This window comes from Carassius gibelio, chromosome A20 (assembly GCF_023724105.1).
Source record: "Carassius gibelio isolate Cgi1373 ecotype wild population from Czech Republic chromosome A20, carGib1.2-hapl.c, whole genome shotgun sequence".
Lineage (NCBI taxonomy): Eukaryota > Metazoa > Chordata > Actinopteri > Cypriniformes > Cyprinidae > Carassius > Carassius gibelio.
In genome coordinates this window covers 24,264,886-24,282,115 of record NC_068390.1, presented here as the reverse complement: position 1 = coordinate 24,282,115, position 17,230 = coordinate 24,264,886, and the positions used below count along the sequence as shown (strand labels likewise).

The window sequence follows — 17,230 nt, the reverse complement described above, 5'->3', positions numbered from 1 at the left end:
GGAATAGTTCAATCAAAAGTGAGCAATTTATCATCCTTTACTTATCCTCATCCACTACATTTTTGAAGATTTTTTTGTTCTTTTTTTATTTGGCCTAAAACCAACCCTTTATATGGGGAGATTCAATCAGACTCACATTTATGTTGACTAGTCAGTTTTGAACAACTTGTCGATCATCGTGATCCATCCGTATCCTATATTTTCTCTCTCTTTGTATTCTTCTCTGCTCACAGTTTTTATCTCATATGCTCTGCTTTCTTTGTAAATACTATGTTTGATCCATCTCACTGCTGTTTATCTGCCTGCCTGCCATTGGCCAGCCTGAGTAAAATGTCGGGATGTGTCAGCACGAGTCCGACGGCGTACGCTGTTGCTCTCGCCAGCTCATCAGCCTCAGTCCGTCTGCGGCACCAAAAGGCCACGTCACTCTCGGCCTCTGGACACACCTGCCGCACAACCTTGCCGCCCAACGACGGCACCTCTGATCTCTTCAGGCCCAAGTAAAGTCGAGTTTAGCGTCTGTCTCTAATCTTAGTGTGTCTCTCTCCATCGCACTCCTCTCTAACGCCCTCTGACCCTCGTCTCATCCCTAAAGTGCCAGGAGGAGTCGGCGTGGAGCTTCTGTTGCGTTTTAACGTTTGAGGATTTCCTGCATATTCCCATTTAAACCATTTACTAACTTCCTTGTGTCTAAACCCACTAATATAGGATATAAACTACATTAACCTACTTAATGACTAGTGAAAGGACTGTTGAGATATATTATGATTATTTTGATCATTCTAGTGTTCAAGAAATACATATGCAAAATAAAGATTTTTTGAGCACGTATTGTTAAAGGGCTCTATTAGTCACTATTATAGATGTTCGTTATTTTGAAGACCTATAATAGCGACTTAACCAGACTAAAATATGTAGAATATGTTCATAATTAATGTGAGGAACTAAACCTGTGGTTGCTCTGCTTGGAAACCTGTGTGAATTTGAGTAGAACTGATGTCATATATCCACTAAAAATCAAGAAAACACTGCTTTTTAAATGCAAGCACATTCATTATTTCTGAGAAAAAGTCTAGCATAGTTTGTTTGCAGATCTATTGTTTTGGTTTGCTATTTTGTTACATTCTGTTGTAATATTCCATGACGTGTAACTGTGGTTTAAAGGGATAGTTGCTTAAAGAAATTACATTTCATTTTTATTTTCTAAAATGCTAATTCAGGCATAATCTCTGTCATTTTATTATTATTTGTATACTTTTATAGTATTTATGAATATTTTGAATTTACTTTTATTTTTTATATCAGTTTTTATTTACTTTTCACCTTAGACTTTGTTTAAAAAAATTGCTTTTGTAATTTTTTATTTAGCTTTCATTTATTTGTATTTAAGTTTTAGTAACTGTAGTGCTTTAATCTTATTTTCAACATCTTAGTTTAAGTATTTTTCATCAAATAGTTATATTTTCTTTTAATTCTGCTTTATTTCAGTTAACGAAAATTATCTGTAATACTTTGTTAATAATATCAACACCACATCATTTACTCAGCCGCATGTTATTTCAAAGCTGCAGAACACAAAATAAAGTATTTTAATGTATTTTAAAATATTGACTTCGAAATCTAAAATATTGCGCCATTGACTTCTATTGTAAAAACAACAAAAACATTTTTCAAAATATCTTCTGTGGTCTTCCAAAGATAAAAAAAGAGTCATACAAGTTTGGAATGATATGAAGATGTGTTAATGATAACAGAATTCAATTTTAATCTCTTTAAGTGTCCAAAGACCAGCTGGTTTTACATGTACTCAGAGTTGTTTGCTGATTTTCCTATTTCATCATACTGTGACCCTGATTCTTCTCTCTTCAGTACGAGCGCGGCTCAGACGAGTCAGCGGAACCCCGGTGCCTCCACCCACAGCATTAGTAGCGCGACTCCCCCGGACCGCCTGCGTTTCCCACGAGGCACGCTAAGCCGCAGCACTTTCCACGGAGGCCAGCTGAGGGAGCGACGCACGGCCACCTATAACGGACCCCCAGCCTCTCCAACCTTATCTCACGATGCCACGCCGCTCTCACAGTCCCGGAGCCGCGGATCAACAAACCTCTTCACAAAGCTCACATCCAAGCTCACGCGCAGGTAAACAAACACTTGAGTCCACCTATAACAAGCCATTATTCCCTATGGAACTCGGTTTTCAGTGGAATAAGAATGAAAATGTTCTCATTTGGAGTTTGGGAATTTGAAACTTATGAGCATTACAATGCAACCGTTTATGGAAACGTTTCTGCCGAAGAATAAAAAAACGTTTTATCTCACTATTCTCATTTTTCTCACAATTTGGAATTTGTTTTCTGAGAAAAGAAGACAAAATTGTGAGATATAAATAGAATTGCGAAATATATCATTTTTATATCTCGCAATTCCAACTTTTTTTTTTTTCATTCTGTGGTGGAAGCAGGCTACCATAACAGTTTGATTAGTGCTTCGTTTAGAAGTGGTTTGTTAATTCAAAAGAGTTCTTATTTTGTAAACAGCTGCTATAAAACTACTGAAAAATGTAGTTCAGTTAGTAGCTTTGACTTCCCAACACTGGATGGTTTTGGCATATTAGAACTATTTGTGACAACCCCAGATCAGTGGCAGTGGCATCTGACTCCCCTAAAGTTCCTCAAGAGACGACACATCTACTCTAGATGATCACTGTCTCTGTTTTCGGTTTTTTTTTTTTTTTAGAAATATGTCATTCAGGTTTACCAAAAGGTAGGACCCTCGGTGGGCTGTGTGCAGTTTACTAGGGATATGAAGTTAAACTCTAACACTAGTGTGAAGATGTTTTCGATTAATCGTTTGTCACTCACCTTTGTGACTCACTGTCTCTTAATCGGAGTGCGACTGAGCATGCCTGAGACTTCTGCTGTTTTCTGATGAGCAGCACATGGCAGACATTACTAATCACCCATGCATGCCTGTTCACAGGTTACAACTGAGCACAGTAGATTCATTCGTCTCCTTACAGTTTGATACATTAGAGCCTCATCTTCCATTCACGCCTTATTTCAAGGAAGGCTGTGTGTGTTTTGCACATTTAGATAATATCCTCCAGCATTCAATAGTGGGAACATTACTACGATGATATCCCTATAAAATCAATGAATTCTCCTTAACTTAACTTAAAATAAAAACTGAATAAAACATACCTGGGTTACATTTTAACTAAACTCAAAAGAAATTGGAAATTATTTTATTTTATTTCATTATTTAAATCTGATATTTATTGAGTCTTGTAATATATATATATATATATATATATATATATATATGTATATATATATATATATATATATATTTAAATTTGTCTTCATTTGTGTTGATTCTCTGATTTTATTTATTTAAATATTAAAATGTATTTTAATTTTAATTTATTATCCTTTTAATTATAATATTGTGATATAGTAATACAACGATTTTTCTTTAAATCCACCTAAATTTAATGCAGTACAACAAATACTACCATGATATAAATACTGGACCATTTATACAATATTAAATCATTTTCTAACTTTTTAATAGTAATTCAATTCTTTTTGCTTTACAGTAATGAGAACCTTTTTCTGTATTACAGTAATGATTATTTAGCAGTTAAATGTTTAATTTATATGAAAATGTTGTGCAAAAATCCATTATGGTCCTAAAATAAGTTATTATTAAATTAATATAAAAAATTTGAGAAATTTGTTTCTTTTTCTTTTTTTGGTGTGAAATATGGTTTGTTCCTGATGGGTTTTGTGATGTTTATATAGGTCATCATTAGCACATGCATTTCCTGCGATATGGTAACAGACTTGCTCTTGGTTGTGTAATTCAGGCCACCCTACTGGGCTCTTAATTTAGCAACTGACAGATGTGGTGATTGAGGGGTTCTTTACAAGATTTCTGGAGTTAAGGTACCAAGACTGCCTTTTGCGACAACCACCCTTTCCCAGTTTCACCCATCATGCGCCAGACCTCTAGAAGTAGCATTTGTCCAGGATTTTCTGATTCCACCTCTTCCTTCTTGACCTACCCTGTCATACTGTTCGTCCAGGTGGTCTCGCAATCCCAGCGTTTTCATTCCCAACAGTGCTGTTATGACTTTTTTGGATGGAGAACTTCTGATTTCTGTAATCCAGAAGTTGGTCAGATAATACTTATCAAGAGTTTTTAAAGACATTGCAGGCTCTTGTTCTATGTAAATGAGAAAACTTGGCTTATTTTGTTTGGATTCTGCTCTTGAAGGGAAGCTGGTATATTAATTATATTAAAAGAATATACCGGGATATACCGGGATATAAACAAATGAAACTCTAGTGACAGCATCTGATTACAGAAGAAAATAAATCTCACTCGTTCCTCAGTTTAGATACAGAAGGGTGCTCGGTATTGGCAGTGATTTTAACCAGTAATATTCCTTTCAGAAGTTAGAGAGATGTTCATGTCAAAGGCAGCATAAGAGCACTTACCCGCCAGCATCCTCTCCTCTGACCTCTGACCTCTGACCGCTGCTCTCTGCCCGTGACCTCTCCCACTCTTCTAGTACATATTTTATTTTGTACAATGGATGATTAATGTCTTAAAAATGAATATTTCTCTATTTAGTGTGTTTTGTATTGTGTAGCATTGATGTCATAAAAAGGGAGATTTCCGATCAGTGGCTTCTAGAGAACTATGCACTGCTTATCACATTAACATGCATTCAGAAACAGCCCATCATACACTGCTGTCTAAACTGAAAATAAATAATTTTTATGCTAGAATTATTCATATCGTAAATATATTTATTTGATATATAATTACCCCAGATATACATCATACACTATTATTAAAAAGTCAGATTTTTGTATGTTTTTGTGTTTTAAATATACTTTTGCTCCACATGGCTGCATTTATATATATATATAAAAAAAGTAATATTATGAAATATTAATTTAAGTATTATTAATTTCATGTGATGCTTCAGAACTCATTCTCATCTTATTTCAAAATTCTTTGATGAATGGAAAGCTAAAAAAAAAATTTTTTATTGAAATAATAAATGTTTTGTAACAATATAAAATCTTAAGTGTACTGTAAATTGCCATTATTCATTGAAGCAACTTTCCCAAAAGGGAAAAGTGTGTCATGTGGTTTGGGGTAAGTTGTGTCAACAATAGCTTTCAGCTTTATTTCTTATATCATTTAATAGCAGACATCCGGATATAATATGGCAAAAATAAAGAACAAATATTTATTATTATCAATATTAATTTTAAAGCTTTGTCATTTCTCCCCTTCCCAGCAGACAGCTTGGGTAAAAAGTGGCACAGCTTACCCCACATTATTATTATTTTTTTTTTATTATAAGAGCCCTTCCTTTTAAATCGTGTTTTTTCTTACTTACCAGACAAAATGAGCTCAGTTGTGTCCACTGCATGGAATCTATTTAGAACAGGAAGTTGAATCATAGGGGTACGGGGGGGTATCTGTAATACCCTCTGTCTTCTCCTCTCCCATTTCATATCTCCACACAGGTCAATTTTTAAGTGCATGTCCAATGTTCCTCTCCTCTTACACAGGAAATTGTATCTGTTGTTGGCGTTCTCTCTAACTTTGATGCTCTAGGATGTCTGAAAAGCTATTGTTGTCTTATCTTTCTTTCCTTGATCAGCTGAGTCTCCGATTTTCTTGCCACTAAACTATTTTTCTCTTTTTCATCCTGGTTTTTTAAAGAGTGCCGGCAGAATGCGATAGAAATGGGAGGTATGAGGATTCAAGGTGAGACAGGACATCTGGTCATACAGTTCTGATTTTATACCATCTCTGCTTTTGGACATTTATAGTCCTGACATTACTCCACAGACTTAACCTCACTGTTTTGAATAAATCTACAAACGTACATAAACTGGCATTTGACACAATTTCCCAAAGATCAAGTGCACTGAGTTTAACCACTGAGGTTTATGTGAGCTTCTGATAATCTGTTTTGTGAATATTAATTTATTGTGATCTTTCACAACAGAAATAAGCTTTTGTTTGCATTGGCATCTAGCTCTATTGCTCTGCCCTCTTGTGGCAAGAAGAAGAAAGTGAAACATGATTATTTAGTGCTGTACGTTAAGGCAAGAGTAAAGGTCAAAGCAACCCTTAGGTATAAGGGTTTGTTAAAATAATAACACTGAAATCACTCCCAAAACCAGCCACAACACTGTGTAACATCATAGTGGTTCACTGCACTGTTTCTGTGTCTCTGCATGGTGATTTTTGTGTTCACTGCATGTCGAATGCGCACAGGTGCTTCAGTGCATGTGTTGTCACTGAAAACAGTGAAAAGTTGTGTAAGAACTTTTTTTTTTTTTATTATTTACCCACACCAGCATCTTCACTACGAAGGTCTGAAACAAACGAGTATGTGAACGCAAACACTTCCAGCTATGCAAACTCTAGTTTAATGATGTTTATGTTTTGAAAAATATAATTCATTCCTGTTGCAGAGCTGAATTTTCAGCAGACATTTTTTTTCCAGAATTCTTTGATGAATAAAAAGTGAAAAACAGCATTTATTTGAAATGGAAATCTTTCTAATCTTTTTCTAACATCATAAATGTCTCTATTTTCGCTTTTGCACAATTGAATGCGTTCTTGCGAAATAAAAACTGTTATTTCATTCAGTTAAAAAAAGAAAAGGAAAAAACATTGGCCCAGATTTTTGTTTGGTAGTGGATGTGTTGATGATTTAATAAATGAAGCTACTTTTCCAAAAAGTAAAGTCTGTCAGTTTGGATCTATTTAATGCGGCCTTATGGAGTTAAAATATTGTCTTTATTGAAAACAAACAACAACTACACACAAATAGGTTCAATTTAATTTTATGGACAAACAACATAAAAGCTATTTGGAATCTAAAATACTGAAATACAATAAAAATAAAAACTATAGTGGCACCCTAGAAAAATGCAATGGGATCGATGCATTAGCCAAGTGTTTGTGTATTCATGTTGCGTACTTGTGAACATTTCTGTCATTATTGTTCTCATGTTCACACTTCCAGGTCTAAACATTTCTCTGACGGTTCTCTCTTCTCTCCTGCAGTCGTAATGTGTCTGGGGATCAGAAAGAGGAACATAAAGACGCCAAACCCCGCTCGCTACGCTTCACATGGAGCATGAAGACCACCTCCTCCATGGAGCCCACAGAGATGATGCGCGAGATCCGCAAAGTCCTGGACGCCAACAACTGTGATTACGAGCAGCGCGAGCGCTTCCTGCTTCTATGCGTCCACGGCGACGGCCACGCCGAGAGCTTGGTCCAATGGGAGATGGAGGTGTGCAAACTGCCCCGCCTCTCGCTAAACGGCGTGCGCTTTAAGCGGATATCAGGAACATCCATCGCTTTCAAGAACATTGCCTCGAAAATTGCCAACGAACTGAAGCTGTAAAGGGGAAAAAAGTTACAAATGTGAAAAAAGCAGCAAAAAGGACTAAGGCACAAAACTAGATTAATCAAGCTGTACATTCTTTTTGAACAAGTAGCAGATACAAAGATTGTTTTCCTTAAACACTTACAAAGTATGTACTGAAAATATTGTATAGAATCATGCCTTAGGCAATAATTTCCTGCATTTTGAAGCATTATTAATATTATTATTGTCGTTATTATTGTGGGATGGTTTCAAACTGTAGGAAAACAATGACGGTTTCATTTCTTTCTTTTTTGGTTAATGCACTACTGCAGCAGGTGCCCTGTTGGGAAAAATTAACACCTGTCACTGAAAATGTGTATTTTAACCAGACAGACAGAAGAGGGACGGTTAATCACTCCATTATTTTTTTTTCTTTATTGTTCCAGTCCTTGAATGCCAAAACAAAATGGCCAGCATTGATTTAGTTAGGAAAACGATTTGCACATTTCCTCACATAGAACCATTCATCTCCAGTGCATCCATTCCCCTCAGTTTCCATCAACCCGTCCCTCTTCAGGATATTTCCACCTGTTGATTTTTAGTGCTAGACATGACGGGATCTGAAAGATTCTGGTGCCAAGGAGGCGACCCACGGCCTCAGGAGCAAGTGCACTTCAGGAAACCTCCCGGATTCATACGGGCCACTGCAATGGAATGTTAAGAATGAGATCGGGAACGTTTTCCTTCCCGGTCTGTTGAAGTATTTGAAGTATTTTTATTTCTTACAAAGTGTTTTTCAAACGTCTGAAGAGATCATGAAATGCCCTCAGATGTTCTTGAAATGTCTTTGCTTTGGCTCCGGCCCCCGGGGCGCACCATAGGGTCATTCTGGGACACAGTTCACTTCAGAACTTTAACTTGCAATTTCTAGGCTTCAGTATTCACTCCCATCCCTAAGAACCATCAGCACTGTTATTATTATTATTATTTCATTTTGATGTTTCTCTTCTTTTTTTTTTTTTTGGAATGTAAATAATGTACCTTAGTTTTGCAGCAACAGCACATTGATATACTTTTCTTTTCTAAGTCTGACTGTAAGTCGGAAACTATGGAAATTAATGTAACTCATCACAGAATAAGGTTAATCAGTGTCTCCATTAAAACGACTGAAAATCAGTGATTTGCAGAGTGGATTTTGTAGGACTGGTTTGACGAGACACAATGCAGACATATTTACGCTTATTGTCTATGAACTAACAGGTGGAACATTGCATTTGTTTTAACAGCTGATACACTTAAAATAAAGTTGGGAGTTTTAGAAGATCTTCAGTACCAGATATAACCTCATACTCAGCACTGTCAAAGGCTTGTCTTTATGTTGTGATGTTATGTCATGATGTTGTGATCTTATTATTCTTGGTCTCCAAGCTTTAGGTCTTGGTCTGGATCTGGGTCTCGGTTTAAGGTCTATTTCTGCACCAAAGATTATAATTTCCTCAACCACTGGTCAGCATCCTTTGAGAGAATTTGCAAAAATCCATACTTTAATATTTACAATGTAGACAACGGAATAGGTGTATAAAACTGTCTAGTTAATAATAATAATAATAATAATAATAATAATAATATATTGGTCTTTTGGAAGATCAGACTGCATTATACCCTAAAATTGTACTGTTAGCAGTAACACATATTTATCTTTGCAAGCTGCCACTGTCTATCTCTGGTCTATCACCTGATTTCTTACATAATTTACAGCATTTTATCTATTATATAACAGCTCTCATAAAAGCTTTTCCGAGAAAAGCATCCAGCACTGAGCTTCGTCTGTCTTTAGCTGGGTGAGTTCATGCACATCGTCCCCCTCCTGTGCGATTTCTCCTTAAGGACCCACCACTGCAGTAATAAATGTATGCGCAGACATGCATGATTAAACTCTGACAAAATACCATTAATTTCCACTCGTGGTCCGTCTAGCCACGCCCCGTTTCCCTCGCATGATTCAGTAGTGATGTGTTAGTGATTCCTTTGAGCGAATCGGTTCTAAACGACAGTTAGCTTAAATAACATATTCTAACTGAAACATACATATGATTCATTTCGTTTCTATATTTATTTAAATATGAATAAATCTATATGAACATATATTTGTAATGCAATCGGTCAAATCCTCGGTTTTTCCTCGGATGACGGTTCTCGGTTCAGTCAGCTAGTTAGCGATGCTCAATCGAGAATCACTCGGTTCAGCCTGATCCATAAAAAGCGTTTAGTTCGACTCACGAACGATTCATTCAGTATGATTCCTGCTCAGTCTGATTCAGGCCTGACCACTTCAATCTTGTGAACTGGTTCTAACCATAGACGGTATAAAAACAGCGTTAAACAAAAAAGATCCGACTCAAATGATTGATTCATTTCTGAGTCGGGCATCGCTATGATTTGTCTTTGACCACGCCCCCGTTGTTTCTCGTCCATCAGGAGTAGTGATGGGATTTATGGCTCTTTGAGGGGATCCGGATCTTCGCGATCCGTTCCTTTCAAAGAGCCGTTCAAAAGAATGGCTCTTTTGGCTCTTTTTAAATATTTAGTCAGTTTTAAGAAGCCAGCTTGGGAGCATCTCAGTTTATCCTGGAAATAATCACTGGGAGGTATTATGAGGTGAGATTTGTAGTCAAATAATTAAAGCTCAGATATCACACACCAATATCTGAGTTTGAATTATTCTGAAATATTGATTATTACCTCATTTCTCATGTGTCGACTATATTCCATAGGGTTGCACAAATCCCTCTGCTTAGACAGTGACATCATTATTTTGATTTACCTTTAGTACAAAGTGTGTGTGTGTGTGTGTGTGTGTGTGTGTGTGTGTGTGTGTGTAAAACTACGTTGACTTATGTTATTCATACAATACCTACTCACAAATAAACATAAAAAACAAAGCCGGCTGCAATGAATTTCTGTGCAAAACAGCTTTTACTACAAACACTTCCACACAAGAACATTGTTATCACACAAGAACATTTTGATAGAAAACTAATTTTTTTTTTAAGTAGATAAAATTAGAATAAATAAAATGGAAATGTCTACATACTACATACTATTACTACTGTAAACTTTGCAAATAGGACATCAGCCCCTTCAAGTCAATGAACAATAACAAAGTGGGCTGCAATGAATGTCTGTGGAAAACAGCTTTTAGTGAAACATTTCTATACAAGTACAGTATCACAAAAGAACATTTTTAATGATTTTAAAATAAGTTTTAAATGAACACAAAATGCAATGTAAATGCATGCACAACTAATAACTAATATCATCACGCTATAAAGGGTTGGCCTGCGCTGGGTGCGCCCCTCCCCCTATAACTGTTCTGTCTCCTGGCGGAGCTCATTTGTATGAACACGCATAGGAAAAAAGAACGATAGAAAGAACGGCTCCTCTCCAGTCGCGACTCGGCTCCCATCGTTCATGTTTATGAGCCGTTCAAAAGAATCGGTTCGTTCGCGAACGTCACAACTCTAATCAGGAGTTTTGCTCGAAGGATCGAGCGCTGCTGTTGTTTTTGACACGGGAGACTCATTTCGTCTCTTTTCCTCGATGTTTCTTCAAAGCACCGAGAACGACATGCGTTTCAAACCATCTCGAGACCGACTGTACAGCGCGCGCTGCTGCGGCTGCTGTCACGTGCGGACTGGAACCATCATCCTGGGTACATGGTACATGGTACGAGGCTCAAAACATACATTAAACATAGTTTTATATTTTCAAACACAAATGAAATACATCAGTAGATTTTCCTCGCGTAGTTTAGAGGTGTGTTTATGTTTTAAAGTGCGTCTGTGTGGATGTTTTTTTCTGACTCTGTAGCGTTAGCTCGATGTTAACGATTGCTAGGCTAACTCAATGTTTTGAATTGAAACTATCAGCAAATAAGGCACATAAACGTGATTAAACCAGTTATACGTTTATTAAACAAATTGTAAGAACCTTGTCTGTTTATTGAAGTAGAATAACTTGATTTGGCAATTATTTGTAGGTGTTTATTATTTATCTTTTATTTGTAGACGGCTAACCGCTAGCTGAGGCCTCAGGTTGAATTGACTAAACTGTCATCAGTGTTGGCAAGGTTACTTTGGAAATGTAACAGGATTACAAGTTACCGCAGTTAAAATGTAATAAGTAGCGTAACTATTTCAGTTATTTTAAAGTTATGTAACTGATTACTTTTTGACTACTTTTATAAATTTCTAATGAATGTTTTGAATGAAACATTTAAACCTTACAGTGGAATTCTGACTACAGTCAGACTTTCAAAATCTTCAAAAATCCACTTGAATTATTATTTAAAAAAAAAATTTAAAGCACAACCATCACAAAATCAGACTTAATTACCTCTTTTTACTTGGAAAACATAACAATATATAGTTTAATAGCTATGATACTGTTTTTGAAATCAAATCTTCACCTAGCTAATGTCAGGAAACTCTGGTATCTAACAATGCCTTGGGGGAAGAAAAATCTTAAGATCTTAAAAAAAAATAAAGCTATCAAATAAAGTTATCGAGTAAGCGTGTGACCTGTTCTGTGTCCTAAACTTTTAAACATTGTTGTCTCATATTTTAGAACAGTCAGTGCATTTGGAGAAAGAAATCAATTAAATCTGTGTGTGTGTGTGTGTGTACTGGTTTAACTATGATTGTGAGAAACAAATGTCCTCACTTAAATAGTGGAAGATCATGACAACTCAATAGTGAGTACATTTTATATACTAGGGACATAGTGAGGACATTTATAAATGCTTGGAAATAGAGAAACACATACTAAAAACTACATGCTCGCTTTATCTTAGTCCAGGGGTAATGGCAGAGAAGTAACAAGTTTTTTAGGGAGAGAGAGAGAGCGCACAGGAAAGCAATACACACACGCACACAGTGTGTCTAAAGATGTTTTTTAGGGGTTGGGGTTGAGTTAGCTGATAGAAAATATCATTAACCTGATAGAAAATCAATGGAAGTCTATAAAGTGTCTTCACAAAGTGTGTGAATATTTTCAGATGCAACCCCTTTTTTGTAATTGTTAACATTTTCATAAGTAACTAATTTAATCAAACATTTTTGCAGCAGATTACAGTTGAATTTATTTTACATAACTCTGTTACATTTAACTAGCTACTCCCCAACACTGACTGTCATGGGATTGACATTCATTTTGTTGGTCATTTGCACGAAATACGTTTGAATAAAGTAAATTATCTAGAAATATATAGCTATTAGTATATATTAGAGGGTAGCTTTAATTTAAATAACAGTATATAGTAGTAATTAGGGTGTCAACTAGATTTTAAACAATCTGTTGCCTGGCAAGGTTTATGAATACATTTGAATAAAATGACACTGGCAGTAACAAATGAATCTGTCTTTAACTGTCAGTGGGAAATGTAATCGTAAATAATTGTATGCCAGAGTCTGGACCTTGGTGTTTCCAGAAAACTAGACCACATGTTTCCATTTAAGATTGACTGGTTTTAAATGAGGCAGATTATTTATTTATTATTATTTTATTATTATTATTATTATTATTATATATTCCATTTCTTAGTAAAGATTGGCAAGCAAATGTTTTAAGACCTTGACCTATTTTCAGTCCTTTTGAACTGCACTAACAAACTGTTCAGAAAGTCACATGACACTGTGAAAATGTGGTTTTATTCATGAGGCTGGTTAAATATTATGTCCTACTATCCCATCTGTACTTTTACTAATCTAATCTCACTCTGAAGGTGGTGAACCTGTTGATGGGTATTCTGTTGACTGTGGCAGTAACTCACCCTGAGAACGTCCCTACTGTTGACCTGCAGTATGAAGTTATTGAGCATTACTTTGCCTCAGACAGGATGTCAGGTACGTTCATTAGATGTTTTTGATAATTGAATGCTGTAAATCTATATTTAATACTAATATAGTGCAATGTAGTTCTACTTTTTAGCAGTTTTTATATATTTTATAATTTAATTTATATTTATAATTTCTCTTTCTCTTTTACCTCACAGAGAATGCTTGTGTGGGCTTTGCCATCTCTCTCCTTATGCTCACCATTAGTGCCATGATGGTGTATGGAGCTATTACTGTAAGTTTCTATAAATTGTTACACCTTTGCTAATCATTTTACATTATATAAGATTAAAAAAAAATAACATTTTGGCATTTTTAAGCCTTTTGCTGTGCTGAAAATTATTTACCTGATGTTTTTTTCTGTGTCAGAAATGACCAGCCTTGTTGATTCTTCATTATTATGATATATTGTCACCAGATCTTAAATCTTGGCAATACTATAACATAACAAGAAATATATTAGTTAATAACTTTTAGTAGGCTGGTAGTGTCCACAAGATGGTGGACAAAAAAGTACAAAATAAATAAAAAATGGTTTGCAAAAAAAAGGGTTAAAAGGGTTGTCATATTGCTTATAATGAGCATTGAACACTGTATACATTCTTTGACATTTATAGGCAATACAATAAAATGCATCAATTTTTCCCCAAACGTTTGATGGGGTCATGTATTCTAGAATAATGTGTTTCACCACTGTGTTCATCTGTACTTCACAGTCTTGCTTGAAGTCATCTTTAAAAACCAGGTTGGATCAGTGAACTTTTGTTGTATAGTACTTTCTGCTGACAATGCATATTTGCCATACCTGAGCTTTTTACCTCGAGTGGACATTGAGCTTAAATGTGTTTCAACCCTGAATATCCTCTGACCACAAGTTTTAGGCCTCAAAGGCAGTGAAATGCTATTCCAGTAGAGTCATGGCCTTGCTAATAGCTCCCTTTCCATGTTGAGTATTCTCTGAGCTTAGTTATTCACCACAGCTTCTCGTTTTAGCTTAATAACTGGATGATTCATGGTTCCCTGGAGTTTTACAGGTTTGCATCAGCATTAAAATGGTGAGAAACAGTCTAAAAACGAAAGGCCACCTCATGACATGGCTGTTCTTTTTCCCTCTCGCGTAGAATCGTGATGGCTGGCTCATCCCGTTCTTTTGTTACCAGCTGTTTGACTTTGCTCTGAGCTGCCTGGTGGCCATCAGCTCCCTCACGTACCTGCCCAGAATCAAGGACTACCTGGACCAGCTGGTCAGTCTGCCGTCTGCTGCCAGTGCTGACCGCTTGTCTCTTGAGCCTCTGACACTAGAGGTTAATGGAAGAATTCTTAAATGAAAATAAAAAATATCTCTTCTCTCCTAGCCGGACTTCCCATACAAAGACAGCCTGCTCTCTATGGACTCCAGCTGTCTCCTGCTGTTTGTGCTCATCTTCTTTGCCGTTCTCATTGTCCTTAAGGTAGATATATAAACCTCACCTGATTTTTCAGACACTGAACCGGTTATATGTCTTATTTTAAGACACCGATTGTTTTTTGACTGTGGGGTTTTTTTTCAGGCCTACTTGATCAACTGCGTTTGGAACTGCTATAAGTACATAAACAACAGGAACACTCCAGAGATTGCTGTCTATCCTGCTTTTGATACCCCACCTCAGGTAAATCCATTTTAACAGGCTTCCCAGCCTGATTGTAGGTTACACCTGAGAAGATGATATTAGATTACAATTTTGTAATTAGATTAAATCTAAAAATAATATGTATCATTAGAGAAAGTAATTAGGTATTATACATGACAATCAACAACACTGTACCAATCCAAGCACTAAATCAATAACAAGGTTTATACTTTTATACAGTCAGACTGTATAAATAAAAAATGTATTATTGACGTAGTTGTTGCTCCCTGTTTCCCTCATTTCTTTAAAATATGTTGTTGGTCTTTTTGAGTAAAGTTAAACAAAGTGTTTGTCTTTGAGCACAGACGTGTTATCTGTACAAATGTTGTTTTAGTGTTAGTATTATTTATATACTGTGTTATAATATAGCATTATTTTAATATTTTGAATAAACATTTTCATACATATTCATTTTAGTATGTTTTAGCAATTTTATTTATATTAGTTTTTTTTTTTTTTGTATGTAGCTATATTTACTCATTTTAAATTTTAGTCATTTTAGTACTTAAAATTTATTTTAGTTAGTTGCCAAGTGAGCTTTTCTAATTTTGCCTTTTGCTTTTTATTTTAGCTGTATTTAAATTACTGATTTTTTTTTATTTTTTATATATATATATATATATATATATATATATATATATATATATATATATATATATATATATATAGTTTTAGTTAACAGTAACAACACTGATTGTTTTAGTGGATGATAGGAACAAATACAATTATTTAATTTTTTTGGTGGTCATTTTGTTTTGAGAAGGATAGCATCTTAACCTCTCTGGTAAGTAAAAAAGTAGCCCCTTCAGATACACCATTCACTCTGCTACAGCAGAGGGCACTCTTTGCCTCCAAAAGAGGTTTTTGAGCAAATGTTTTTTTTCTGACACTCCTCAGGAGAACACCAGCTGTATTGATTTTGTTTGTTACCACTGGAAAGTGTGTTGTGTAGCTTCAGATTGGTTTAATTTTAATGGGATCTTTTCTTTATCATAGTACATCCTTCCCACCTATGAAATGGCCATGACAATGCCAGCGAAGGAGCCTCCTCCTCCTTACATGCCAGCTTGAATTCCCCTGACTGCTTTCTTCAGTAAAAGCCAGTGCAGACACCCATCTCTGCCTTTCGATCCTGCCTTCCATTTCAACCCATGGAGGGCGTTTAGACTCCCAGCGTCCACTCATCACATCAGCAGCTTACATATTTGCATAGACTTATCCGTGACTATTTCTTTCGCATGACTCTCGTAACAGCTCATCACTGCAGATCTATTTTTGTAAAACTATGCGAAAAATGGTTGAAGCGGTACAGTGTTGGCTAATAGATCGGTTAAGGCAAGATTTATTTTAATTACTTAATGTTGTATCTGAGATATGATATGCTATTCTCTTTTGTGAACATCATGACTCGGGCTCTGCAATAAATTGTGCTTATGACTGAATTATATAGTTCATAGTCAATCACTAATGAAATGAATCTTGAGATGGGGCAGGTAATCTGCCGTTTGACATTTTTACCAATGAAAGCTTTCACTTTACTTGCCACCTTGAGATCTTTATTTTTCCATGCTTTTCAGTGCTGTGTTTTTTCCTGATTGTCATAGTAGAAGAACTATTGTGAAAATCAACTTAGCCATGACAGGGCACTTGCATTTAGAATCACCTTGGCTAATAAATCTGTTTTGTTGTATTAAAAATCTGTTTAGATAATCCAGTGGGATCGTTCAAAATTATATTTTTTTTCCATTGTGTACTTTATTAGTGGACGTAAGACTTTCATCCTTAAAAAAGTGAAAGAACTCAAAGCGCTTTTTATTTTGTTTATATAATGAGTGTGTGTTCGTGTTCTCCATCCATTGAACCATTGTGCACCATCTTGTTAGCAGCCATCACAGTGATCTGTTGTTATGTTACCTGCTGGGTAACACGCAAGAAGAATCCTCACATGAACGACAATGATATAGAGTTAAAAAAGGAAACTGCTAGTGCTGTATAAATCAATGGATGCATGTTAATAGTTTGTGGTCTGTTTCTTTTCTTGTACATGTTCTGTAATCTAATTACTTTAATAAATATTTCAAAACAGAAGTCTGCTGTCAGACTTTTTTTCCCCACAATGTACATTGTGTCGTTAGTATTAATCAATGTGCATTTTCTGTAACTCAAAAAATTCAGATTCCTTGTAATATGAGGTGGGACTCCTCCTCCTGTATTTGGATTGGACAAAAATCTGACATGTTTCTTCACAG

The 17,230-nt window shown here is 35.6% G+C and overlaps 2 protein-coding genes across 6 annotated transcripts in view; both read left to right on the top strand.

The window, feature by feature from the left end:
• Nucleotides 1-8,593, top strand: part of LOC127938988 (MAP/microtubule affinity-regulating kinase 3) — a 55,408-nt gene extending 46,815 nt beyond the window's left edge. The window contains exons 15-19 of one of the 5 annotated variants that reach the window (XM_052535953.1): nt 321-500; nt 1,870-2,139; nt 2,737-2,763; nt 5,749-5,793; nt 7,108-8,593. In XM_052535953.1, coding sequence (XP_052391913.1) covers nt 321-500; nt 1,870-2,139; nt 2,737-2,763; nt 5,749-5,793; nt 7,108-7,453 — 868 coding nt within the window. In that variant the 3' untranslated portion in view covers nt 7,454-8,593. The remainder of the gene's footprint in view (nt 1-320; nt 501-1,869; nt 2,140-2,736; nt 2,764-5,748; nt 5,794-7,107) is intronic. The other 4 variants (XM_052535948.1, XM_052535949.1, XM_052535951.1 and 1 more) reach the window with 4 other exon arrangements.
• A 2,309-nt stretch (nt 8,594-10,902) lies between these two features.
• LOC127938994 (lysosomal-associated transmembrane protein 4A-like) lies at nt 10,903-17,069 on the top strand. The gene is made up of 7 exons (XM_052535962.1): nt 10,903-11,143; nt 13,200-13,320; nt 13,470-13,546; nt 14,433-14,555; nt 14,667-14,762; nt 14,862-14,960; nt 15,978-17,069. The coding sequence occupies exons 1-7, from the start codon at nt 11,018-11,020 to the stop codon at nt 16,050-16,052; spliced, it is 717 nt and encodes a 238-aa protein (XP_052391922.1). The 5' UTR covers nt 10,903-11,017; the 3' UTR covers nt 16,053-17,069.
• The last annotated feature ends 161 nt before the right edge of the window (nt 17,070-17,230 follow it).